General features: G+C 56.9%; 10 protein-coding genes across 10 annotated transcripts; 5 read left to right on the forward strand and 5 right to left on the reverse strand.

The window, feature by feature from the left end:
• Positions 1-100: 100 nt before the first annotated feature.
• IUM83_02704 (signal peptide peptidase-like protein) lies at positions 101-1,734 on the forward strand (the record flags this gene model as incomplete). Its single annotated transcript, XM_067926645.1, has 2 exons — positions 101-1,626; positions 1,692-1,734. 2 exons carry the CDS (start codon positions 101-103, stop codon positions 1,732-1,734), a joined length of 1,569 nt encoding a protein of 522 aa, XP_067784339.1.
• A 907-nt stretch (positions 1,735-2,641) lies between these two features.
• Positions 2,642-4,038, reverse strand: IUM83_02705 (uncharacterized protein; the record flags this gene model as incomplete). The annotated part of the gene is made up of 2 exons (XM_067926646.1): positions 2,642-2,869; positions 2,932-4,038. 2 exons carry the CDS (start codon positions 4,036-4,038, stop codon positions 2,642-2,644), a joined length of 1,335 nt encoding a protein of 444 aa, XP_067784338.1.
• A 154-nt stretch (positions 4,039-4,192) lies between these two features.
• On the forward strand, positions 4,193-6,200 carry IUM83_02706 (mucolipin-like protein; the record flags this gene model as incomplete). The annotated part of the gene is made up of 5 exons (XM_067926647.1): positions 4,193-4,461; positions 4,546-4,587; positions 4,671-5,234; positions 5,314-5,505; positions 5,576-6,200. 5 exons carry the CDS (start codon positions 4,193-4,195, stop codon positions 6,198-6,200), a joined length of 1,692 nt encoding a protein of 563 aa, XP_067784402.1.
• A 99-nt stretch (positions 6,201-6,299) lies between these two features.
• Positions 6,300-6,827, reverse strand: IUM83_02707 (uncharacterized protein; the record flags this gene model as incomplete). The annotated part of the gene is made up of 1 exon (XM_067926648.1): positions 6,300-6,827. One exon carries the CDS (start codon positions 6,825-6,827, stop codon positions 6,300-6,302), a length of 528 nt encoding a protein of 175 aa, XP_067784337.1.
• Positions 6,828-7,231: 404 nt separating this feature from the next.
• On the reverse strand, positions 7,232-8,325 carry IUM83_02708 (Diacylglycerol O-acyltransferase 2; the record flags this gene model as incomplete). Its single annotated transcript, XM_067926649.1, has 2 exons — positions 7,232-7,983; positions 8,067-8,325. 2 exons carry the CDS (start codon positions 8,323-8,325, stop codon positions 7,232-7,234), a joined length of 1,011 nt encoding a protein of 336 aa, XP_067784162.1.
• Positions 8,326-9,205: 880 nt separating this feature from the next.
• IUM83_02709 (Elongation of very long chain fatty acids protein) lies at positions 9,206-10,286 on the forward strand (the record flags this gene model as incomplete). The annotated part of the gene is made up of 4 exons (XM_067926650.1): positions 9,206-9,388; positions 9,474-9,596; positions 9,677-9,856; positions 9,942-10,286. The coding sequence occupies 4 exons, from the start codon at positions 9,206-9,208 to the stop codon at positions 10,284-10,286; spliced, it is 831 nt and encodes a 276-aa protein (XP_067784344.1).
• A 2,120-nt stretch (positions 10,287-12,406) lies between these two features.
• On the forward strand, positions 12,407-13,527 carry IUM83_02710 (Elongation of very long chain fatty acids protein; the record flags this gene model as incomplete). Its single annotated transcript, XM_067926651.1, has 4 exons — positions 12,407-12,589; positions 12,692-12,814; positions 12,905-13,084; positions 13,171-13,527. The coding sequence occupies 4 exons, from the start codon at positions 12,407-12,409 to the stop codon at positions 13,525-13,527; spliced, it is 843 nt and encodes a 280-aa protein (XP_067784107.1).
• Positions 13,528-15,458: 1,931 nt separating this feature from the next.
• On the forward strand, positions 15,459-16,804 carry IUM83_02711 (Diaminopimelate decarboxylase; the record flags this gene model as incomplete). The annotated part of the gene is made up of 2 exons (XM_067926652.1): positions 15,459-16,666; positions 16,744-16,804. 2 exons carry the CDS (start codon positions 15,459-15,461, stop codon positions 16,802-16,804), a joined length of 1,269 nt encoding a protein of 422 aa, XP_067784108.1.
• A 196-nt stretch (positions 16,805-17,000) lies between these two features.
• Positions 17,001-22,715, reverse strand: IUM83_02712 (ATP-binding Cassette (ABC) Superfamily; the record flags this gene model as incomplete). The annotated part of the gene is made up of 2 exons (XM_067926653.1): positions 17,001-21,627; positions 22,306-22,715. 2 exons carry the CDS (start codon positions 22,713-22,715, stop codon positions 17,001-17,003), a joined length of 5,037 nt encoding a protein of 1,678 aa, XP_067784109.1.
• Positions 22,716-23,333: 618 nt separating this feature from the next.
• On the reverse strand, positions 23,334-26,150 carry IUM83_02713 (Translation initiation factor IF-2; the record flags this gene model as incomplete). The annotated part of the gene is made up of 1 exon (XM_067926654.1): positions 23,334-26,150. One exon carries the CDS (start codon positions 26,148-26,150, stop codon positions 23,334-23,336), a length of 2,817 nt encoding a protein of 938 aa, XP_067784142.1.
• Between the last annotated feature and the right edge of the window lie 146 nt (positions 26,151-26,296).

Raw genomic sequence — 26,296 nt, forward strand, 5'->3', positions numbered from 1 at the left:
GGACCCTGCGCGTGCGTGAGTGCTGCAGGTCAAGGAAGACAGGTGCCCAGCGGAGTCTTATTAGGGAAAGCCCTGCATAGAGTCGGTCGCTCGGTCTCCCATGGCGCCGGTGCTCGTGCGCGCGCTGCTGGTGCTGGCGGCCGCCGCCACCGCGTCGACGGTCCGCGCGAGCTCGAACCCGGCGGAATCCATCCTGTCGGCCGTCGTGAACGTCCGCAAGTCAGAGGCTGTATTCTACGCGTCCAGCGCCGCTGAGGAAGGGTGGGGAGCGTCGCTGGAGGCCCAGAAGCTCAAGGACGGTGAAAGGCACGCCTTTTACCCACTCGTGTACAACGTGACGGGACTGGACGACACGTTCGGCTGCACGTCCAAGGAGCAGTTGATCAATGCCACTGCCACCGCCAGCGGCAACGCCTCGGCCGCCAGCCTGTCGGGATCTGCCGGCGCGGCGTTACTAGGGCTGCCTGACGAGCCCTTCGTGCTACTGGTGGACCGCGGGGGCTGCACATTCGCAGAGAAGGCGTTCTACGCGCAGGAGCTGGGTGCTGCCGTTCTCATCGTCACCGACACGCTCGAGCAGCTCTACAACCGCTCTAGCGCCGCGGACGCCACCAAGGAGGAGAAGAAAATGGAATACAGTTGCTCGCGCGGCTCCGGCAAGGCAGCCTGGAACGCCGATATCACCGACTCCACGGCCTCGTCGTGGGAAGACGCCGTGAGTGTGCGTTCCTGCACAGGCAGCAACAGGTGCTCATCGCACATGTGCGTGCCGTCGGGCGGCGCCAACAAGCAGGTGTGCTGCGCCTGGGATATTCCTGATCTCATGGGCTTCGGAACGACAGACATTGTGACGGACAAGAGCTTAGTCAGCGACATTGTTGTGGTACGGATCTCCATCAACGACGGAGATTCGCTGAAGGAGATGCTGACGACCGGAAGCGAGGACGAAGACGGTCAGATCATGATATCCGTGTACAAACGTGATCCGCCCAGGGTAGACCCTGCCCAGGTAATCCTCTGGATCGTTGCCTGCGCTACGGTGCTGGTCGGGTCGTACAAGGGCGCCACTTACGAACGCACAAAGGCGCAGCTAAAGGCGGCGGTGATGGCAGCAGATGCTACCTCTTCGGATGCCGTCGCACAAGCTCGAGTGGCGTACGAAGAACACGACGAACAGGCCCCAGACCAGGAGCAACTCGACCTTAATTCCTGGCATGCACTGGCATTCCTGGTGTTCGGTTCAGGGTTCCTCGTGCTGCTCTTTTTCGTCAACGTGGTCATCGTGGTTGTTGTTCTGTTCGGCATCGGCTCCGTGACCGCCACTTTCCAGATCATCTGGGAACCGCTTATGCGCCGCCTTCCTCTGAAGTTTTTGCACAAACTTCCTTGGCGTGATGTTTTGTGGCAATGGGAAGATATAGTGGTGCCCGCAGCTTGGAGTGTGGGTGACATGGTGGCGCTTGTGTTGGCATTCGGAATCGCGCTCTTTTGGTTTCTCACACGCTTCCAGTCGTATTCGTGGGTGTTCCAGGATATTTTTGGTGTTTGCTTCTGCCTCGTGTTCCTGCGGACCGCACGCCTTCCCAATTTGAAGGTGGCCACGGTGCTACTGGTGCTGGTCTTCATGTACGATATCTTCATGGTCTTCATTTCACCGTACATATTCAAAGAGAGCGTCATGATCAAGGTAGCTACCGGTGGTGCGCAGAGCACTGCGACGGGCGGTGTCTCTAGTGGTTTCTGTTTGCGCTATCCGACAGACACGAAGCACGACTGTCGTTCTGAGTCAATGCCTATCCTACTTCGCGTCCCCAAGATGCTGGACTGGCGCTCGGGTACCTCGCTTTTGGGTCTCGGAGACATTGTCTTGCCTGGCTTGCTGCTTGTGTTCTGCGCGCGCTACGACTACGCCACTCGGGGTCAGTTATTTGGACGCCTGACGCCTCCCCACGGAAAGATGTTTGGCCGCCGCCCGGTTGGCGATGTAATGAGTCGTGCTTCAGCGGTAACAACTGGCAACCGGGATCTGGACATGCTAGGAGCAGAGCTCGGTACTGCGAAAGAGCGCCACCCGTGTCGCCGCGGGCTGTTTTGCCTACTCATGTGGGGTTACACCATTGGCCTGTTGCTAGCGAATATCGCTGTTGTGGTCACTGGCAGCGGCCAACCAGCACTAATGTACCTGGTGCCTTGCACGCTGGGTGTACTGGCGGTCGTGGGGTGGCGGCGTGGAATTTTAAACAAGCTCTGGGAGGGCCCACCAGAACTCATTCCAGGGTATGCTCGTCGCGAGAGCACCACAAGTGGTGGAGGGCTTGACCTTGACGATGTGACTCGACTTCGAGGTTTGAGTATCGAACCAAGCAAGGCTACGACGAGCGAGATGATCCTTCTACAACAGCAGCAAGGCGGTGCAGCCACCCCGGTATCCGGTGGTTCGTATGCGATGAGCGGAGTAACACCCATGGGTCGCGACAGCCAGCCTGGGCAAGCCTTACGATAAGTATAATTCGCCGTTCATCCCCCCTCTCGCCGCCGCTGTAATCACTTTATTCCCATGTAGGTCATCAAAACGAGTTGAAATATAGGTATGTGCGTTTGCTCTTTATGGTGTTCAACATCGACTCCGAGTGGAGACCGATCAAATGCCTTTCACCCACTCGTCATCTTCGCCCCATTCGTCAGCCGCATCAACAGCAGTGAGCTCGTCGTCCATCTCGGCTGCAAACAACGCCGAAGCCTCAGCAGCAGTAGGTAATGTTGACACAGTATGCTGTACCTCCGCCATCGCTGGATCCGCGCTAGTAGTAGCTGCAGGCGGGGGCGGGACTACCGCACTCTTCTTGAATGTAGGCACCATACCAAATTGCTGCATGCAGAAATTTCAGTCAGAATTAAACCACTGCATACCACACCCCAAGCAATACGTACGCTGAACAGGTCGTCGACGCTCTCACTCTCCTTCTCCGCTGATGCACTGCGATTGCTTGTGGGTGGCATATGCGCCTCATCCGCCACGACCTCGAATGAGTCGCTAGAGCTGTTGGATTCGGCGCTTGACCGTTGAAAGTCACCTTTGCCGGCGATAGCAATTTCCTGGAGCTGAACGTGCTGCGGCGGAGGGGGAAGCGGCTGGCTAGGCTGGGAAGGACTTGGGGTGTTGTTATTTTGACGCGGTGTTGTCGGCCGTGGAGGGCTGGGCACTGCCGCGACGAACGGATTTAGCTGGGGAGTCTGCGCTTGCGAGGAGTTGCCCTCCCAGTCGTCCCAGTTGTCACGATCGTTTGCGAAAGTGTCCTCTTCGTAGTCGTCACAGAACTCGTCGTCGTCATCCTGACTGTGGCTAAACGGTTGTTCGTCGGGCACCTGTGTGTAGGCCACTTTGGGTCCCTTGGATCCAGCGCCGCCGGATGCACCCGCACTAGTGGTAGCAGTAGAGCGCCGCTTACGTCCCCAGAGCAGCAGGAAGATGCAGCAAATACCCGCTAGCGCCATCAATACTAGCGGGTTAATGCCTTGGCCCAAATACCCCGGAGCGTGCGTGTCAGCCGCGTCATTCGTCACGGCTGCTGAGATATCGGCCGGCTCCTGCGTGCGAAGAGATGGCTTCGCTGTGGCATCCACGATCGCCACAGGCTGCGTTGTCCCTGGATCGGCTGGGGCGTCTGTCGCCGGAGGCTCCGTGGCCGCGGGCGCCATCGTTTCCGCTGGCAGTGTCGCCTCTTCCTTTTCGTCTCCATCCGCCGCCGGCTGCTGGGAGTTCGTTTTGTTATCAGTGGGGGAACTAGTGGTCACCGCCGCCGCCGCCGCCGCCACGGCGTTCGGGTCCTGCTGCACGGTGGGAGTGCCTGCAGCCGTCAGCATTGCGTCGCCGCCTGCAACGTCCTCGGCGCCGACGGGTTCGTCGCCCACGTCCCTCTGGCCTTCGCCCTCTGCGCTGCCCAGCAGCTGGTTCGCCGCGTGCACCTCCATCCACGCCACCTGCAGCGTCGCTGCGGCTGCAGTTGCCGAGGCCAGCGCGTGTCTACCGGGGACCATCGCTGCCAGAGCAATTGACCCAAAGCTTTTCTGCGATTGCGAAAACCTGTCTTGCATCACAGCGTATGGTTCTCGGTAGGTTTGGCGAAAATCAGATTCTTTTTCAGAAATTGAGGAAAATGTCAACTTCATTTTGGGGAAGTGACGTTGATCGATGAACCCATCGGATGAGGAGCTGCGGCGCGGACTGCTGTCACCCGAGGACGACGAACAGGGGGACGCGGCGCCTGCGAGACGGAAGCGAGCGTCCTCCATGGGCGCGGTGGAGCGCCTAGTGCTGTCGCCCTGGGAGAAGTGGGCGGTGCACGGTCGCTTCCCGTACAAGCTGACGCTTCACGTAGCGTTGGTGCTGCTCACCTTCGCGCAGATGCAGCTCTACGACGCGCAGAACGCCGCCTACATGCGCGCCTCGCATCGCAACTGGTGCGCCCCGCAGTTCCGCAGTTGGCAGTCAGTCTCTCACGTGCCTCGGCCTTCTGACACATGAACACGCTGTTTTTGGCGCAGGGCGTTCTTCTTCCTGCCACCCGCTGCGAACATCGGTGTTGTGTACGTTCGTTTCCTTTGCTTCGGGTAGAATCCATTGGCGCGTCACCAGTGCACTTATCTGCTGTTGACGTTTCGCCGATTAGACCGCGGTTCCAGCGTGACTTTTACACGATCAACCGTACCATGGGGGCCATACACTACCTGCGAGACTCCTATTTCTCGATCGGAAACGAGTCCGTTGCGAACTACGAGTATTTGCGCACGTCATCGGGCGAGATCCAGCCGCTCAAGCTGACGGTTGGGCGTGTGTTGCCTCATGGTGAATTGGAGACGCGAGAATATCTAGTCAGTCACGATGACGAGACAGTGGGGCCTTTTGACCCAAGCATGGCGCCGTGGCAAAAGAAGCATTTGTTTCGATCGCTGCGAGCGGTTAAATTTTCCTTCCCGCTGCGTGATCACCAATTTGGGAACTTTTACGAGGAATGCTTCGAGTGGAAAGTGAATGTGGGGTTCCAGGTGATCGAAAACGCACAGATCCATGTCCAATTGGAGGACTGCGAAGTATCACGATGCGCAAGCACACATCCGCGCCCGTTTTGGGCGACAGCTAGACAAAGCTTTGTTTGGATGCATGCTGTCGTCGCGGTGGTTTCCATTATTTACATGATGCTCAGCCTCAAGGCAATTCGGCGATCATTTCATGTGTACGCTCCCCGAAATATGTTCATGTATACTTCGTCATTTATCGATCTAATCTTTTATTCTGCTACTACATGATTACAGTATGGCGCGAGCAAGAGGTTTGCTACGAGATCACGCTAAGGAAAAAGGGAACTTAGATAATGGGCTATACGACGTGGCTGCACCCAAAGACGGTGATGATAACCGCCCACCGACTTTCGACCGCGAACGAGAAGTGTTCGGTTCATGGACAAAAATTCCCTTTTCTCTTAAGCTCAAACTTCTTAACGGCTTGTACGTGAGGTGACCCCTTCCACGATGTACAGTTCTGGGCTAACACTTGCTTCCTGTATCCGTGCTGTAGGCAGCTTTTGGTATTTACCTCTCTGGTGTTACTGCTTGCGAGTACCATGTGGAGCTTGCTTTTCCTAGAAGCTCACATGCCGATCCGTTTTTGGCATCGATTACTTCACGCAACGGCGCTATTGCTGCTATGGAGTTGCCTTGTTGGATATTTGGAGCACAACCAGCACATCTACTCGATCGTTTTGACGCTCAAGTGGGGGACACCGCGAGTGCTGCAGTTCTTGCTTGGGGTGTCTCCCATTCTCTTTGGGTATGCTCTGTTCGGGACTATCTACTTCGGCAACAAGATTGAAGAGTTTGGTACCCTTAGCGCCTCCATGATCACTCTTTTTTCTCTCATGAATGGAGATATCATCATGGATACGTTTGACGCCATGGAACTGCATCACTTTAACGTATCCGGGAAGGTGTATCTGTATTCGTTTATCTCGTTGTTTATATACGTGGTGCTGAACATTTTCATCGCTATCGTCGAAGAAGCCTTCTTTGCTACTCAATCTACACGCCGCCGACTCCGTGACTTGCTTGCCGATCCACGAGTATCTCGTGTCAACGTAGCCAAGGAGTCGGATATATCGGCCGAGATGATGCGGGTTCTGCTCCAATTGATGGACTCGGATTGAGTAGGTAAGCTGGAAACTCAATATATTGCCTTAGTTATTTGCTGCAGAATCGACTTACGGCTTCAGCTACATGTCCTAGCTAAAGCCTTGCAGACAAGTTTATTCTCCTAGCACCTCGGTAGCAAGTTTCGTGACATCATCGTCGACCTGCACGACGTGCTTGTGCAGGGACTGGCACTGCTCCTGCAGCGTGGTGATGTGCCCACGTTGGACATTCAGGCATTTGTTGAGTCGCTCGATCTCCTCGCTCGCGGTGTTGAGCTTCTTCTGGTAGTCGATGCGAAGCTTGTGCAGCTCCTCGCTCGTGCGGTCCGTGATCTCCTCGATCTTCGTCAGTAGCAGCGCCTTATCCGCCTGGTGGATCGACATGAGCTTTTGAATCGTGTCTTCATGCGACTGCACTTTGCATTCAAGTGAGTACAGCTGGTCCTTGACACTAACGCGACTGCCGTTGGAAACAGACGTGTTGGAGTTGCTGGGCGACATGATGCGCGATGACGGTCGGCGGATATCCCTCGACGGAGACTGGGCCTGCATTTCATCTTCAATGTCGGCAAACATCCGTTCGCTTTCCATCGAGATCTTCATGTTCTTCATGCTGCTCGTGCTGGACAAACGCGACTCCATGGTAGAAAGCGGGGCTGAACGCGAGGTTGGAGGAGATCCGCGGGTGAGCAGTCGAAGCGAGCGCTCGAGAGCAAATTGAAGATTGATTTCGTGCAGCGGCTCTACCGCTCAACGAGCAAGTCAACCGCAATGTGCCAACAAAAGCCAAGCCGACCCAACGCCAACCGTGTGCAGGAAGCCACCATCTTTAGCTCAAGCTAAGAAAAAGACTCGAGGCAACCAAACTGATCTGCATCCAATACCATCCTCGCCTGTGTTAGATAAGACAGGGTGCCGAAGCACGCATATTTAGCCGCGCGAACAGGACAATGAGCAAAGCCACCACTTCAAGACAGCGTCGAGAGAATAAATACATCAGGACGAGCTGCCCTCACCTAAATAGTGTGCGCTGCATTGGCCAATACTTAAAACTCGATCGACTTCTTGCGCGGGTACGGAGCCCTCTCACCAGTCTCCATGTCTGAGCCGCCTTCGACAGACAGCTCGCTGGAGAATGAATCCATGCCACTCGACACTGAATAGCTGCTAAACGATGGGTAAGCTTGGTCGTCTGAGTCAGCGCTGTCTCCTTGTTCACGGGAGGCTGCCAGCAAGGCAGTATTGGGTGTCGTCGTGGTGTCGACGCCCTGTGAATACTCAGACGACCCAACGGATCGAGACGCGTCGCTGATGGGCGAAAACGCGCGCTCCTGGTGCTGCGTCACGATTTCGGTGTCCGTCAGCGTGCTGCTCATTGGGTTTCCGGCGTACGTATGGTAGCTTCCTCCAGAGAAGCCGGAGATCTGGGACGGATTCGTCTCGTGCGAGCGTGTCGTAGTCCTTGCTGCACTTTCGCGGTTGCTCGTAGCCGTTCTCGCCTGGCTCTCTCGCATCGTCACGGGCAGCACATTATTCACGCCGTCCTTGGGTTGCGAGCGACTGAGCTCCAGCGACTGCACCACCTCCCTACGGTTGTCCCCCCGCTGCGGTCGGTGCTTGAACCAATTGTAAAAGAAGACCAGCAAGCCCACCACGAACGCAACCGCGAGTCCAATGAGAGCCCATTCCCACGCCTTCAAGCCACCGCCTCCGCTGCCATTGCTGCTTGCCAGCTCGCCCGCGATGTTCGCTCCGGCTGTAGATGCCGATCCTGCTCCTAGATACGTCGAACTGGGGGCTAAACCAAAGCAACACCAGCACCGAGCACGTGAGTACATTGCCATAACCGCCGGGCGGTTCACTGTAGCAGCTTGATCGCACCTCGAGCGCAGTCCGTCGAGTTCGACGCGGCGTCGCAGTCGAAGGTGGCGCTGCTATTGATGCAAACGCCGTAGACGTTCTTGTCGTTCTCCAGTCGCCTGCAGCTGCATGCAGCCTGGCACTTGGTCGAGAGCGTCGAGGAGCCACTCGCGGCGCAAGGCACGAGCGCCGAGTCCTCCAACACATAGAGCGCGTTGCTAGGAAGCGAGCAGACTGAAACCTCCGAGGCGGCGCCGTGCGCAATGAGCGCCAGCGCCATGGTCCATCTTGCACAGCGCCGCATTCGCGCTGTCGCTCCTCTTCCTTCCCTTTGGCCGAGAGTACTGTAAGAAGCTCGCCAGTGCACGCAACAAATATCAGGTGCAACAGTCGCCTACCTTTTCACTACCGGTGGCGTCTGGCATATCACTGACTGCAGTAAAATACCGGTATCTCTCTTGATGATCACAGCGTGAGTTCACTTTGCATGCTGCGCGTCGCATTTCAAGCTGAAGGGATGGAATCCAGAGCACAAGTGAGGTCCAGGCACGACCAACTGACCGTCAGACGCGTGCTTTCTGCATATCACACGATAGTAGCGAGAGCCTAGACCTTCTTACCAACCTTCATGCATCCGTTTAGATCTTCCTTAGTTGGTTGTTACCGCACCGATGGCATTCAAATTTAAGAATACAACTGGCTAGAGGGATTCGAGCAGTGATGCTCACGGGCAGACTCGCCTTTGTGAATGAAGAAAAATGATAATAGGACTTGGAAATGGCGCATCAACCTAAGAACAAAACTGCAGTTGTCTGTCGAACGTAACTACGCATTCTCGATTGTATCCGTCCATGCGCTAGAATAGTTATTCTAATAGCAACGCTTGCCGAAAATAGCAACTCAAAGAGTGCGCCGAAACAAGCGCTGCACGCGGTCTGAAGGACGAGAGGCGCGTCACGGTCAGGGCCAGATGATGAAACAGATCTTGATACCGGTATTATACCGGGTGTCTCTTTCATGATCGATGGGTTCACCTGACGTGGGGTGGACGCAGATTGTGTGGTGGTGATCTTCCGATCACCGCTGGCCGTTTACTCAGCAGCCTCAGAACGCAATTCGAGCCGCGCACCGCAGTCGCTTCTTCTCGCACCCGATCCACGATGGCCGCTGCACTCTGGGCTAGCTACAAGGAATGGGCCGACGCCCAGGAGACGCTCTTTCTCGACTGGGCGGACCCGTCGGGCCAGTACAAGCTCTCGCCCATGCAGGGCCTGCCCGGCGCCGACTTCGCCACGGCCTTCGCCATCTGCGTCGCCTACGTCGCTTTCGTCGTCATCGGCACGGTGCGTTAGTCGCTCTGATTAAGATTTGGGTGGTGCAGCATCCGCCTAACGAGCTCTGCTGCGTCCTGTGCCTTGTCCCCTCCAGCTCATCATGAAGGCGGGCGTCCCGGCCATCAAGACCAGCCCGCTGCAGTTCCTCTACAACCCGCTGCAGGTCGTGCTGTGCTCCTACATGTGCATGGAGGCCGGCATCCTTGCCTACCGCAACGTACGTCTTGCATTTCCCAGCAACCGCTGCCCAGTGAACTCCCAGCTCACCTCGTGTTCTTTTGCTTCACTAATCTTCAGGGCTACACGGCGACCCCGTGCAATGCGTTCAATGCGGAGAAGCCCGTCATGGGCAACGTGATGTACATGTTCTACCTGTCCAAGATCCTCGACTTCTTTGACACGATTTTCATCATCCTCGGCAAGAAGTGGAAGCAACTCTCCTTCCTGCACGTGTACCACCACCTGACCATCTTCGCGGTAAGATCCTTTCTCCCCTCTGCTGGGCGGCACCCTGTCGACAAAATCTAATGCGCTGCACTGCTCGCTTGTCGCTAACTCACAGATCTACTTCATGAACTTCCGCGTGGCCTATGACGGCGACATCTACGCCACGATCATCCTGAACGGATTCATCCACACCATCATGTACATGTACTACTTCGTGAGCGCGCACACGCGTGACATCTGGTGGAAGAAGTACCTCACGGCCATGCAGTTGATCCAGTTCGTCACCATGAACGTGCAGGGCTATCTCATGGTGTCGCGCTCGTGCGAGAACTTCCCGCACAAGGTGCCGGTCATCTACCTCATCTACATCCAGTCGCTCTTCTGGCTGTTCATGAACTTCTTCGTCAAGTCGTACTGCTCCAAGCCGCGCAAGTCGTCTGACAAGAAGAAGACGCAATAGAGAGGGAGGGCCGCCAATCCTGCTCGCAGGTGGTAACAGCCACCATGCTTTGCGTGCGTGTCAAGCCGACGGCGGAGGTGCTAGGTTGCTGTTTTGTCGTGTGCGAGCGTTTTGAGACCAATACAATGCCGGCAGGAGCGGGTATCTTCTCCTACGGCCTTTATCCAAACCTTACATTGCTTCATTTGTGGTGGTGGTGGTGAATCTTCACGTATATCCTTGCTGACCTGTGCGGTCATTACTGTTGCTTTTTTGTTCGGCGGCTAGACTGGAAATGGCGGAGGCGTATGCGTTGCCTACATGCCTCAGCGGACGCCTTCGTTCGCTCTGCATGCATGTCGAAAGCACCGGAGAGCGAAACTCCGGGTGCACAACTTGGCGCGCGCGGCCTCGGCTCTTGCCTGGACCACCGATTAATTAATGCCGTTAATTCGCCTAGTGCGATAGATAGTGGCACGGAGTTTCGTCTGCGGAGCGCGCCTCGGACGTGGAAATGACGCGCTGTCAGCCGCTCGGAGCTCCGGCGCCGCTGCGACCAGCCACCGTCGGTAATCCGAGCGCCGCGCCTTGAGTCAGCGCTGCGGCGGGTGCACAGCGCGAAGCGGTGTCCACCCCCTGTGGAACTTGATACGTCGCGCTCGCTGTAGTCGTCCGGCGTGGCGTTTATGTCTGCCTCGCGGACTGCGAGTCGCGGTGCTCGCAAGCACGTGGCGAGCGTTGCCTGCCTTGCCCCGCAGGCCTCCAGACTCGGAGCCTGGAGTGGAGGACAACTTGGATACACCGAGTGCACTTCAACGTCCGTAACGAATCCTGTAACGGGAGATGGACGGTCCATGTGCGCGCCAAGCGGACGCCGCGCAGCCAATCAGAGGCTGCCACCCACCCTAGTGGGACACTCTAGCGCAGAGCACCGCCGCGAGCCAACTTGTGCTGACGCAGCGGCCACCGCCGGCCTGCTTGCACGCCTCGGCGCGAGGCCTTTCCAGGGCAATCGTGCACGGAGCCGGGCTCGCCCCCAGAGGCTGGGCCAGCGCGCGCACCGGGTTTGAACTTTGCAGAGAATCGCGCCGGCGGCGGCACGACAGGAAGAGCGGCGCGGTGCGTTTGCACGCAAGTCCTCGGCAAGCGGCGTGCAGGCTCGCTTTGCAGGGCCGCATGGCGAGGTGGCGGAGTGCAGCAATTCCTTGCATCGGCTGCCCGCAGCACCGGCCGCAGGGCTCTCGCCTCAGACTGTTCTGCGCGTGTATTAGCCAGACAGCCGCAGCCGCAGTGGACTTCGGCCCTGGAGCGCACGCTTCACTGCTCGCGCACCGAGGCCGCGAGTGCAGAAGTCGCCAGTTAGTTTGTATCCATCGTGCCGGCTGTTCCGGTTCAAACTTGCATAGCGCGGCCCGAAACCCCGACACTTGATGCGCGGCGCACACGAGCGATCCCTCTGCGCGGCGTGAATCCGAGCGGCGCCGCGGCAGCGACCGGGGCCTGAACCCAGTGGATTCATTCCTCCAGTGCGACACGCTGCTGCTGCCGCCGCGGGGCTCGCGGCTACAACTTCTCGTCCGCTCGCAGGGGTGCAGTTCTCCGCCAGCATTGCGCCCTCTGAAGGTCGCGCGACAGCCGCCGCCGCTACCTCTGCCTGGACTGCTTCATGGCCCCGAGAGCGTCGCCAACGCTCGTATGACGGCGCGCGTACCCATTCCGCGGCAGCTAGCGCGCTGATCACGCCCGAGCAGCGAGCAGGGCGCTCGGCGGCATGGCTGCTCTCGTCGACGTGTCAGACTTGATGTTGAGGCGCGCCCTCGAGCGCCGAGCGACCCGATTATGGTATCCGCTGACCCGTCTCTGTTTCTGAAACCTCGGAAAACCAATTCCCCACCGTAACAGATATGATGCGGTGCTGCTATTCTTACAAAGGTAAAGTCATTTTGAGGGCGAAATCAGGCGAAACCTGCCAAAGCGGATAATTGACACGCTCGACGCGCGCTTTGAATGGCCGCCAGCCGTGACTGGTATCATGCCGGACCTCTGCAGCCTTGGCCCCCTCGAGTCACTTCCTCTTTGGTGCTCGGCAGCTCGCACTCCACCCCCGCCAAGACCCCAGCAGCACTAGCAGCAGCAGCACGATGGCCAGCGCACTCCTCGAGAGCTACAAGCAGTGGGCCGACGGCATGGACGTCATCCTCATGGACTGGGTGGACCCCACCCTGCGCTACCGCCAGTCGCCCATGCAGGACTACTTCCTGGCCGACTTCGCCACGGTCTTCGCGCTCTGCGTCGGCTACCTCACCTTCGTGGTGGTGGGCACGGTAAGATTCTTCTTCTCTCTGCGCTCCTGAGCACGCGGCTAGTAGCAATCCCATGCGCATGGATGGAATGCTGACGATTGTCCCCCGCTTTACCGCCACCAGCTCGTCATGAAGTCGGGCATGCCCGCGCTCAACACGGCCCCGCTCCAGTTCATCTACAACCCCATCCAAGTCGTGCTCTGCTCGTACATGACTGTCGAGGCCATCCTGCAGGCCCGCCGCAACGTACGTAACCCGCAGGAGGGATCTTCCCCCTTGTCCCGTCACTGGTGGGACCCACCAACTGACCTGCGCCTTCTGTTTTCATCCTTGCAGGACTACTCGGCCACCCCCTGCAATGCCTTCAACCACGAGAACCCCGTCATGGGCAACCTCATGTACATCTTCTACCTGTCCAAGGTGCTCGACTTCTGCGACACCTTCTTCATCGTCATGGGCAAGAAGTGGAAGCAGCTCTCGGTGCTCCACGTGTACCACCACGTCACCGTGTTCTTCGTAAGTCTTTTTCTGCTCTACTCTCCCCGTCGGGGCCGTCCAAACCAACCGTACTGACAAGGTTGCATGTTTTTTGCTGTCTCTAGTGCTACTGGGCCAACTTCCGCACGTCCTACGATGGCGACCTCTACATGACCATCGTGCTCAACGGCGGCGTGCACGCGATCATGTACATGTACTACTTCGTGAGCTCGCACACGCGTAAGATCTGGTGGAAGCCGTACCTGACCACGGTCCAGATGATCCAGTTCCTGCTGATGAACGCGCAGGGCTACCTTATGGTCTCGCGCTCGTGCCCCGGCATGCCGTACAAGATCTCGGTCATGTACCTCATCTACGTGCAGTCCCTCTTTTGGCTCTTCATGAACTTCTTCGTCGTCAATTACTGCCTGAGCTCGCGCAAGACCCCCAAGGCCGTTGAGGGCGAGAAGAAGACGCTGTAAATGAGTTGTTGAGTCGATCCGTCAGTGGAAGGAGCAAGCAAGCAAGCGGCTGGGCGCGCGGCGCGGGCATGGCGCAGTCTGCGTTTCTTCGATTGCAAGCAAACGGGTGCCATGGCAGCGGAGACGTCGCCCGCCACAGGCTGGCCCAAGTGTATCTTCTTATTGCCAACGTAGGGTCTCCCTTCCACCTTAATGGCAACACTAATACTACGACAGTTCCTGAACATACGGGTCCCCGCTTCGCGACAGGCGGGCAGCAGAGCTCCATTGGGCCATGCCGGAGCTGCCATCACCAGATCTTGCTTGAGCTTTGTGACGTAGTGCAGCCATGGGAAGAAAAGGGCCATCCGAACAAAGCGTGACAGGCGTCAACATGGGCTCGGATTGCTTGCCGCACTGGAAAGCCGAGACTCTGTAGTGCAGGTAGCAGAGTTTGTGGCAGACGCAGCCAGCAATTGCATTGCATTGCTCCTCTTGGAGACCAAGTCGGGGGCCAAGACGACGAAGACTGCACGGTGCCGGTATCACTGCGATTGAGGTGACGAAATTTTCACGGCCGAGTAGCGCGAGTAAACGAGGCTTACCCCGGTTCAGACCGGCTGTATTATTGCGCCTTGCATACCGCTGCGACAACAGTGATCTGAAGCCGTCGCCACGGCGGCGGCCCGAGCCGCTGGCGCTAAGCTCGCAAATACATGCACACCGGTATGAAATAGCTTCTGTGACGACCCAATACGGAATCACGATGCTGGCAAATTGACGGCCGTTTCGACGAGGAAGTGCGGCAACAGCAGAACGAAGGGAAATCATGTATTGTAGACATCTGCATGGGCAATGGGGGCGAAGATGACGGTCAAATGCAAATAATCAAGCAATGACCCGGCTTTCGCTTGGCAGTCGCTTGAGCGCGTATACACATGATGGTGCATACGTCGTAGGAGCGATGATCTAGAGTCGATCGAGTGTCCAGCGAGCTTGGGGCATGGGCAAAACCATGTATTCTTCATACTCGCAACTCATCGCGGTCTAATTCTCCATACGTGTAAAACATCTCTTCGTTGGACTACTTGGAGTTATTATGCTCCTGATCTTACTCGCACTGAAGAGTTTATTACTCGATATTAATCCTTTCCGCTATGGACCTGAGTGTTCACTGGGAGCGCTAAGTTACATGTCTCTTTGCTGTTGCTTCCAGTAAGGCCTCCAGATGTGTGATTAATCTAAATGTAGTGGTGCTGCAACACCGCGGCGTGGTGGTTGCACCAGACAAAGTCCTCTGAGAAGACTTATCGGGAACTACACATGTAGGATGCACACAGCCACATTCTCAACCACTTGGCGCTCGATATGCTCACAACAGGGTGGGTATGACTAGCTGAAGTGCGATCAAGTTCCATGGCGCTGACACAATGGGAACGCAGCTGATGCCTCCACCACACACGAATGAACAACTGCGACTTTACTCATTTGCGCTCCAAATCCATAGCAAAGCTGAAAGCTGATAAACTAACGGCAGGTGATGACCAAGCGGCGTGAAAATGCAAGGCGGCCGCGCATGGCGCTCCTCGCAGTCCTGCAACAAAATACATCCAGCTCAAGTTCATCGCTTCCTGCATTGCCGCACTACTCATCCAGCGTTAGAGCAGCGAGAAGCTTATCGCTGGAATAGAGAACGAAGCGCAGCTCCGAGACGCACTCGTCACCTTGGCTCATACATTCTGTACTGTGTTCGCAGACTGCCGCCCTCGGTGCAATCCATCTGATTGCCCTTGCCGTCGTCGGACTGCTCTTCCAGCACTGGGATTGGAAGAGCTCGCTCCCGCGCTGCGATTGGCCGAGCCCGTGTCCCATCTTGAACGTCGGTCTTAACACAATGCGTGGCTGGCCGAGACGTACGTCACTCCGCAACTGACAGTCTCCAGCCCACCAACATGCCGCTGCCGCTCCCCACGTCCGCTCTGGAGCGCCTGGACGCGCTCGCCGAGAACTACGGCACGCCGCTGCAGATCTACGACGAGCAGCTGATCCGCGACAACGCGCGCCGCCTGCTGGCCGCCTTCCGCGCGCACTTCCCGGACTTCCAGCAGTTCTACGCCGTCAAGGCGCTGCCCAACCCGGCCATCCTCAAGCTGCTGCAGCAGGAGGGCTGCGGCATGGACTGCAGCTCGTCGGCCGAGCTGCACATCGTCAAGGAGATCGGCGTGCCCGGCGACCAGGTCATCTTCACCTCCAACTTCACGGCGCAGCAGGACCTGGCCACGGCCTTCGACCAGGGCGTCATCATGAACCTGGACGACGTGTCGCTCGTGGACAGCCTCGTGGCTGTGCGCGGCAAGTGCCCCGAGCTCATGAGCTTCCGCCTCAACCCGGGCCTCGGCCGCACGGACTCGGAGACCAAGTCCAACGTGCTGGGCGGCCCCGACGCCAAGTTCGGCGTGCCCCCGTTCCAGATCGTCGAGGCCTACCGCAAGGCGCAGCAGGCCGGCGCCAAGCGCTTCGGCATCCACATGATGACGGGCTCGTGCGTCATGAACCAGGAGTACTGGCGCGAGACGGTCACGGTGCTCTTCAACACCATCGTGCAGCTCAAGAAGGAGCTCGGCATCGAATTCGAGTTCATGAACATCGGCGGCGGCCTCGGCATCCCGTACCGCAAGGACCAGGAGACCGTGAACATTGAGGCCATCGCCAAGATGCTGCGCGAGGTCTTCGACGAGGCCATGAAGGAGCACGGGCTCGAGACGCTCCCGCGCCTCTGCATGGAGAACGGCCGCTTCATGACGGGCCCGTTTGGCTGGCTGGTCACGCGCTGTGAGGCCATCAAGGAGACGTACGGCCGCTACTACGGCGTGGATGCCTGCATGGCGCATCTCATGCGTCCGGGCATGTACGGCGCCTACCACGAGATCTCCATCCCGGCGCGCGAGAACGAGGAAGTCATCCCCTCGCACGTTGTTGGTACGCTCTGTGAAAACAACGACTGGTTCGCGAAAGACCGCCCGCTGCCCAAGGCGCAGGTGGGCGACCTCTTCGTTATCCACGACACGGGCGCGCACTCCCACTCGATGGGCTTCCAGTACAACGGCAAGCTCCGCGCCCCTGAGGTGCTTCTCCGGGCGGACGGCGGCGACTCGCTCATGTGTGTATTTTGTGTGCTCTGAAGCTGTCTGTCCGAATTGCTAGACTAACGTCGTGTATGTGCCTGTGTGGTTGCAGTCGCCAGCGCGAGACGTACGAGTCCCTGTACGGCAACTGTGTGATGCCTGCGGATCTGTAAAATTCTACACAGCACTGACGAGATAGACAATAGACCGTGCTGGTCATTTTCAAGACTAAGCGGTCGTTTTGAACACGCGCATCAAGGCATCTCCAATGGCTTACTAAGCGCTGTGAGCGTGGTTTTTGTTGTGTTTAATATTACAGCGTTAAGCTGTACGGTATGCATTGTTTTGGAATGCAGCATGCTATGCTGTCTAACCACCGATTCCACGCGCCACACCTTTCTCCTCGCTTTGCTGGCCTGCGAAGTTATTGAAGATCTGCTCAAGAGTAGTCTGCGAGACAGCGTACTCGCGAATGCCGACCTGCTGCTTGCTGCCCTCCACGCATCTGAAGACACTCGCCAGCCGCGGCACCTGACCTGTGAGCTTGTAGCGGCACATGTCATTCTGCCGCTCCAGCAGCTTCACTCCAGTGTTAGCGTCGACTGCGAAACTCTCACGCAGGAACGCGTCCAGCGCCAAGAACCGCTCCTCAGCAGCCCACCAAGCGCAGAGCATGCCAAGACGCATGGTACCGTCGCGTTCGAGAGCTGCCGCCAGAGCATAACCTGTAGCGTGGCTCATCACGATTTTGTCGGCCCAAGACGCGTCGCCCAGCGCTTCGCATTTGGCTTGTAGTTCGGCACGGGGGAACGTCGTCGTCGAAGCGCTGCCACCGAACACGGTAGCTACTCGCGCGTCAATGTCATGCGAGGGCGTACCCATAAGTTTCATCTCGAGCATCAAACCATCACCGAAGCGGTGCTTCAGGTGCTGCACGCTTCCAAGACAACGCAGACGACCGCCCACCATGATACCTACACGCGTGCAAAGAGCCTCGCATTCCTCCATACTGTGCGTGGTGAGGATAATGGTCGATTCCTTGCGCTGAGTGGAAATTGCGGCGATGACATTCCACATGAATCGGCGCGAGACAGGATCCATGCCCGTCGATGGTTCGTCCAGGAACACTATAGGTGGTGATCCGATCAGAGCGATCGCCACCGACAGCTTGCGCTTGTTGCCGCCACTAAGCGTACCGGCCAATTTGTTCTCGAAATCGTCCAAGTTCATCTGGTGCATGAGAGTCTTGACGACTTCGTTCAAGTTCGCGCTTGATACACCTTTGATGCGAGCAAAGAGCTCCAGGTGCTCACGCACCGACATCAGCTCAAACAAAGCGTCAAACTGAGGACAGTAGCCGATCAAGCGGCGAACTTCTAGTTGCTCACTTAGAATGTCAAAACCACCCAGTGTGCCGCTGCCCGAAGTCGGGAGAATATCGCCTGTCATCATCTTCATGGTTGTGGTCTTGCCAGCACCGTTGATTCCCAGGTAGCCGAAGCATTCGCCCTTTGGTAGACCAAAGGACAGATTTCGCACGGCCACCTTGTTACCTTTGTACACCTTGCGAATTCCAAGCAGCTTAACGGCGTCACCATCAGCTCCACCACTGCGTACACGCTCAGCCTCGCGAGCCACATCCTCGTCCTCCTCGTACGGAGCATCCAGAAATTGCGGATCTTTGAAGACTGCAGCTTTAATCTTCGGAAAGCTCAGCAGGAAGTCGATGCCGACAGCGATCGAGAAAAAGAGGACAGCATCCAGTGCCAAGTACAACAGCTCCCAACCCATGACATCCATTTCGAAGGGACTAACCGTCCCTGACCGTCCCAATCCTGAGGTGATCTGGTTTAGCAGCCCACTGCCGAGGTTGAAAAGCGGGCTGAGTCGCCAGAAGAATTTCAGAACTTTGTTGGCGTTGGCACTACTCGTACTCACGACGTCCAGGATAAAGGACACCACCGTAAGCACGACGCCGAGCAGGAAGTTAGCCATGATCGTGTACGTTTGAGCGGATGCGTGCTCCTTGAAGAAGTACGAGAGACAGTATGTGAACGGGCAAATGGCCAGGCCGAACAGGATGAAGAGCAGCACAACCGCTGGGAATGTCTGGCTGGTGCAGGTCGCGCAGTCCTTGCCGGTGAAGGCCTCAATATCGAATATCTGGATAAGCACGATGGCCGCAATGAATGGAATGAGGTACGTGAGCAAATCCCAGAGGTAGTTGGCCAACCAAAACGCTGGCAAGCTGACGCCCGACACGAGTTGCTGGTGTTTCGAGTTGTGCTCGGCTTGTTTTTCTTTCACCAAGAATCCGACGATGGAGGCTGGGAAGAACGCGAAAGCAATCACGATGAAAATGCACGCCGGGAACGACCCGAAGAGAGCTTGATTAGCTGCCGTCATGGGTAGCGGATACGTGTTCGCTTTGAGTGTTACGTCAGTTGATCCGGATCCACCGCCAGCCATGAAGCGATATAGAGCTTGGTCCATCAATGCCTTGAAAATCACAGCTCCATGCGCTGCGGTCGTGTTCACGAAGAGGTGATAACCGAACATCTGCTCAGTCTCGGATCCATGTACGAGGTATCCGCCATACTGTCCCTTCACCGGCGTTTGGATAACCTTGCTGTCATCGTCCTTTCCAAATCCACGCTGGTAGATTTCATCCCCCATGCGCAGGCAGTACTCGTTGCTGTGTGGGTTACTCGCGCTCGCAAGATCGGCTTCAGTGTAATTGACGCCGAAAACCGAGGTTGGCCAAGTCGTGTACGGCGGCGAAGAAATATCTGTAGTGGTAAATGGAGAAGCTTTGCCGCCTGTCATGAGGTCCAACGTGTTGGAACACCATTTGGAATCGTCCGTCTCACAGAAGTATGGCACACTTGGTACTGAAGTCTTAAACTTGTCCGTAGCGAGTGCAAGCTTCACGTCGGACCGCCCAAGCGAGCTAGCTTTCAAAATGATGAAGCCGGCAGCCAGCAACGTAACAGGAAGAAAGGCACTGAAGATGAAAACTCGTCGATCACGTTTCGCGATCCGGAAGCGTTTGAGTAGCAGGGCTGAAAGGTGAACGAAAAACATTGTCAAGCCCGTAAGGTTCGCGATGGTAGGACCACCGGGTGGCAGGGAGGCGTCGACAGCATTTGGGCTCGCGGCATTCTTGTTCAGGGTGTGTTGGTTGTCCTCATCGTTGGCCTCGGCGACTTTGATGAAGACCTCCTCCAGTGTCGTGACAGAAATGCCGTATGAAAGCACACCTAAGTCGCCCATTTTGCTGTCTAATTCCTCGAACAGCGTGGGGAAGGAAGCAGTAGAATCAAGCGGTAGCTGGAAAGCGATCTCAGCACCGACATTGCTCAACACCTTGGCTGAAGGAACGCGTTCCGTGATAAGTGATTGAAGCTGTGCCTCCTTGCAAGGAGCAGCGGGATCACTGCTCTTGACCAGCGTGAAGTTGTATCCGGCACCAAAGCGATTTTTAAGGAAGAGCGATGAACCACAGCAGCGCAGTTGTCCCTCGGCCATGATGGCAATGCGGTCGCCCAGAATATCAGCTTCGTCCATGAAATGAGTCGTGAGGACCATAACACGGTTGGCGCGGTTGTTGAGCAGGATTTCCCACGTACTACGTCGGCTGTACGGGTCCATACCGCTCGTGGGCTCATCCAAAAACACAAGCGAGCTGTCACCTAGCAAGCAGATAGCCACTGACAGTTTGCGCTTCATGCCACCGGAGAGAGATCCAGCGAAAACGTGTCGTTTCTCGGTGAGGCCCACTTCGGTGATCTTCGTATTCACCTCTTCACGGAGCGCAGCACCGCGATAGCCCTTGACACGTCCATAAAATAGCAAATGCTCCTCGACTGTGAGCTCGCTGTAAAGCACATCGTGCTGGAAGCAGAGACCCAATGACTGTCGAATTTCAGCCATGTCTTGCACCAAGGACAAACCACGGAAAGATGCATCGCCAGCCGAAGGTGCTACCATGCCAGTAAGCATTGAGATGAGTGTGGTTTTGCCTGCACCGTTGTGCCCCAACAAGCACGTGATCTGATCCTTGTACATCGCGAGGCTCACGCCACGGACGGCACGCTTTATTCCCCCTGGTACAACAAATTCCTTTTTGATGTCCCGGATTACCAGCGCCTCACCCGATCGCTCTTGGTGGCGAAGCTCTTCACTGGCAACCTCCATGTTTGGATTCTCAATTGCGAGCATCGCGTGACTTCCATTGACCACGTTGTTAGCAATATCATTGACCTTACTCAAACATTTTTTTGCACGGAAGCTGCTCAGCCAATAACTCGGTTGCAGGGGGAAGTACCATTTCTCGACGGTGCCGTACTCGCGCGGTATGACTTTTTCGAGATAGAGTCCCAGGAGCGTGTAGAGGATAATGTCGAAGAAGAGCATGCCGATGGAAGACCCAAACTTGAAGTTGTCGACGACAGTGTTAATCGACCCGAAGCTCATGCCTACACCAGTCGACTCGGCCGTGGCCAGCGACTGAACTCCGAACGATAGCGCAACGGGTGGCATTATGCAAGCCCCTGTCTTGGAACCAATGGAGGATGTTGACGAGAAGCCGCTGGAAACAAAGTACATGAAGAAGAAGAGCACCATTCCAGCAAAAGACCCAGTACGCGAGCGCGAGAAAAACGTACTGATGAAGAAACCAAACGCGAGCACGCTGAGCGAAAAGAGCAGGAAGAAGAGGAAGATCAGCACAGGGTCACTGTTCGGGAAAAGACCTGCCCTGCTCGCAATCGCTTGCAAGATGGCGCTTATCAGGAAGATGATGAAGTACGTGATGTACCACGACAGGATGATGGCGTTCTCCGACATACCCAGGATTTTGAGATATTCACGCGAACGAGTCTCCTTTTCCTGGATGAGAACCACCAGCACGCGCGATATAGCGTACAGATATGCCAGGATGAAGACAAGAGGAAACACGATGTTAACTTCGTCGTAGAATGGTGCGGACAGAAAACTGTCAATCGGGAACGGGGCCACGGTTGTCGCGTAGTATGGTTGCGGAGCCTGCCGTAGAGGCACAAGTAGCTGCTCACGCCCACTGGCTGTCAGCAGTGACTGCCAGGCAGTACCAGTGCTGAAAACTACCCGGGACAGCGCAGCATTCAGGAAAACGTCCCCGTTCACAGCATTAAATAGTCTGGCATCGTTTGCGGTGCTCGAAACAGCCGTCGAAAGGTTTTGCTTGCAGACCCCGGTGGTCGATTTCGTTGATTTATCCCATTCGGGCATGCAATTAACGAAGCGTGCAACGAGAGTTTGCAGCGTCATGAATCCGCGTGACGTGTACGCCGTGTAGTACGCTTGCTCGATGGTACGTTGGAATGGCGACTCGAATGGTGGGTCTCCGAGTGTGCGTGGTACGTCTCCCGGTGAACCTCCCCCTCCGCGAGTTGAATTCATGCGAACCGAGTACTCAATCGACTGGAACGTGCCGATGTTGTCCCCTTCAGGGTACTCGTCGAAGACCAGAGCTGCATAGACGATAGGCGCCGCGAAACTTTTGCCATAACCAACTCCTTTGATATAACTATCCAAAGCATTTTCAGTATCGAAGAAGATCACGCTATCCTCGAGGCTCGGCATCGACACTCTCAGCGTCGCACTGGAAGTATTCAAGTCCACTCGAGGATACCATTTCTTGACGGTCTCGAAAAAATACTTGCGCGTGAAGTCCGTGTCCGGGGCAATAGCCAACTTGTACGGGGTGAAATAGTCACGGCAGGCTGGAAGCACCGCATACTGTGACGACGTGTTGGTGCTCACATATCCACCAAGGCCCACACTGAATGTGCACACCTCCTTGTCTGTAGCCGACACTCCAGTCGTGTTGTGGATGGCAGATGCCGTCATCATCGCCAGAAACGACATGAGGCCGTTCAGTGTTGGCTCTTGCACGAGATATCCGTTCTCCATGAGTGAGAAGGACTTGCCACCCGAATCAGCGCTGCTCCATCCAGCCGGAACTTGCACATCCTTCGACAGCGTCTTGAGAGCTGTAATAAGCAGAATGAAAAGCACCGGCAGTAAAATCTCCAGCAGCATGGCCATCCAGTGGCGTTTCTTCAGCAACCAGCTTTTGGCCAGCAAAGTCCGCTGCGTCCTTAGGAAGGTTCGGCTTCCCGGTCGGGGGCGAGTGGTCCCACCGGGCTTGCCTAAGTCTCCCATCGGAATATCTTCGCTTCGGTTCTGGAGTTGGATCGACGACGTGTGCACTAAGGAGCTGCTGGAAGTCAAACTGCAAATGAGGTAGGCTATCTCTGCCTGGGCAGCAGCTCAGGGTGGTTGCATCGGTTTTCAACTCTGCTGGTGGTTGCGTCGGGCTGGTTTGTCGACCGCCTATTTCGAGTTTTCGGCTATAATACCAGCACCATCTCACACTGGGAATAGGGTGCGTGCTAGCGTTTTGCAATGCTAGTAGCATGAATTTGACGCGAGTTGCTCTCGAGCGACATGACCTTCGCCGTTTCAGCGGAGTTGGCGCAAACAATTTGCACGAGAAGATTGCGACACGATCTTCTCCGGGGCAACACCATCGCAGATCGCGCTGTTTAGGTATCATCATAGTGTGAACTTTATATCCTGCGGTCAAGTCATATCTATGCTGGATGCGCGGTCCTACCTAACGTCTACAGACACCGAGGTCGCAAACCCCTGTCAAATCTAGATCTCGGGCTTCACCACCTTCGTAGTGTACGCCTCGAGAACGTCGCCAGGCTGGAAGTCGTGTGTGCCCGCTAGCTGAAGTCCGCACTCTTGGCCCTTGTTGACTTCCGACACCTTCTGCTGGAAGTGACGCATCGACGCCATATCGACGTTTCCGACTATTATTTCGCCATCACGCACAAGCCGGTACTTCGCCTGCATGTTGAGCGATCCAGAAGTCACCTTGCAGCCAGCGATGTTGGTAGTGCGGCTTCCCGACGTCGAGATCGGGATGGACTGGATCACCTCTGCTGCGCCGATCACGTCGTGCACCACGACACCCTGAAGGTTATCCTGCAACAACTCCTTAATGTCGTCCAACAGACTGTATACCACGCGGTGCTGGCGCAGAGTCACTTGCTTCTGTAGTGCCTCTTGATCGATGGAAGCCGGGTGCTTGATGTTGAACGTGTAGACGGTGGCGCCTGTGGCTTCGGCCATGACGAGGTCGGACGATGTTACAGGACCGACAGCAGACATAATACACTTGATCGCAGCCTCGTCGGATGGCAAGGATGCAACTAGCTCGTCGATAGCCGAGATGACTCCCACAGAGTCTGTCTTTACGATGATGGGAACCACATTGGCAATATAGCCCTCGTCTCCTGGCTTCAGTGCTGCCACGCGCTTAGCCTCGTCAGCGGCTTCGCGTCGTCGTACTTCCACTTGCTCCCATTTGCGGCGTGCGCCTGCATAACGGCGGCGACGACGTGGAGAACCGTCACCTGTCTGGTTTTCGGCTTCGTCGTCTTCAGCCTTCGCCATTTGGTCCCAGTCAAGCATGGCCTGACGTGCTGCAACGACTTCCTTGGCACGCTCCTCAGTAGCAACAGACAGCAGAGCGACACCACCCTCAGGTAATCCCTTCAGTCCGATCACCCGCACAGGATTGCCAGGTGTCATTTGCTTCACGCGTTTGCCCGCCTGGTCAACCAGTGCGCGGACCTTTCCATACTCCAGCCCGCACACCACAAATGACCCCTGCTTAACTGTGCCCCACTTGACAATAGTGTCCACTTGAGTACCGACGCCCCGTGCCACATTAGCCTCAAGCACGATAGCTTCGCCCGCTACTGACGTATCAGCACGCAGATCCAACATCTCCGCGTGCAACGAAATCGTTTCCTTAAGTTGGTCAAGACCCTCTCCGGTCTTGCCGGACACGCACACCATCGGGGTCTCTCCACCCATGCTCTCCACAATGATACCTTCGTTCAGCAACTCGCTGCCTAGTCGATTGACCACCTCGTTCTTGTCATGCTCATGCATGTCCATTTTGGTGACTGCCACCACAAGCGGTACGTTGTTCTTGATGGCCAGACGTGCTACTTCCACCGTCTGCGGACGCACGCCGTCGTCTGCGGCAACTACCAGCACGAGCAGGTCCGTCAGTTCCGATCCGCGTGATCGCATGTTGCTGAACGCTGCGTGGCCTGGTGTATCGATGAAGGTGACCTTCGACTGCGCCCCATACTTCTTGCCTAGCTCCACCGAGAAGGCACCAATGCGCTGCGTAATACCGCCAGCCTCCGTGGCTGCAACCTTCGACTTCCGGAGCGCATCTAGCAGCGTAGTCTTGCCGTGGTCTACATGGCCCATCACGGACACAACCGGTGGTCGCCCAGGGAAGCTCGAGCAGTCCTCAGGTAGAGGGGTCAACTCCAAGTCGACAAAGTCCGGCGGCAGCAACACCGGCACCATGTTCTGCGAGTCCACCACCAGCTCGGCGATGTCGTTGGTCAGTACCGACTCCTCGTTGAGTCCATTCTCGCCCAGGTCCTTGAGCGCGCGGAACACCACGCGCGTCTTGACGCTCATGCGTTCTGCCAGGTCCTTCACCGTGAGCGACGTGGGGATCTCCACCTCCTGCGCCGGCATCTCCTCCTTCGGTTTGCGCTTGGCATCCTTGCGCTGCTGGCGCTGGAAGCGGCGGCGCTCGCGGTCCTCCGAGTCGCTGCGCTCCTCCCAGTCGATGTCGCCGAACAAGTCCGCGTCCGAGTCGAAGATGCTGTTCTCGAACTGGAAGTTCTTGAGCAGGTTGCGCGTCCCTTTCTTGCGCTTGGTGTTCATTTTCATGGCCTTGCGGCTGGTGGGCGGGCCTTCGCTGCGGTCGCCCTCTCCGTCCGACGGGATGCCGAGCGCCGCCAGCACCGTGGACGGGTCGTTGTCGCCCGAGAAGAGCTTGGTCTTCTTGGGCTTTTGCCTCGGGTGCTTAGGCTGGCGCTTGGCGAACGAGTCGTCGTCGTCGTCATCGAAGCCGTCGAGGCCCAGCTGGGCTAGTGTCAGCTCCGGGCTGTCGTCCTGCTTGTCACCGGCGGCTCCAATGCCGTCCAGCAGGTCCAGCGACGACAGCTCGCTCGGCCGCACCGGCTTCTTGGCGGGCGCCGGCGGCAGCTCGCTGCTCACGTCCTCGAAGGCGAAGCTCAGCAGGTTCTGGAACTTGTTGGTGAACACGGGCGTTTCCTGGTCCACCGTCTTCTTGGGGCCGCGGCGCTTCTTGGAGCGCTGCCACTGCTGCTGCGGTTGCTGCTGCTGCTTGGGCGTGGGCTTGGGCTTGCTGGCCTCGGCCGTGGGAGGCTGCGGCGTCGTCTCCGCCGGTTTCTGCGGCTGGCGCCTGCCGCCCTTGAACTGGTTGCGCGCGCGATGCGCCTTGGGCACCGACGGCGCGCCGAAGCGACGCACACCCAGCGTCAGGCCTGCAGAAGCGCTCGCGGCGCCCGCGCCGCGCTCCAGAAGCAGCGCCGAGCGGCGTAGCAGCGTCCACTGACCCGCCATTCCTGCCCCAGCTTTATGGTATCCGCTCGATGTGACTGGTGTGCCGCACACCGCTCTTTTTAACACGTGGGCAATGATTGCACCGTATTGAACAAACGTCCCTAATCCATATGGTGTAATCTTTCCAGGGTGCAGCGTGTTGTGTT

Source organism: Phytophthora cinnamomi, assembly GCF_018691715.1.
Source record: "Phytophthora cinnamomi strain GKB4 chromosome Unknown Contig92, whole genome shotgun sequence".
NCBI lineage: Eukaryota > Oomycota > Peronosporomycetes > Peronosporales > Peronosporaceae > Phytophthora > Phytophthora cinnamomi.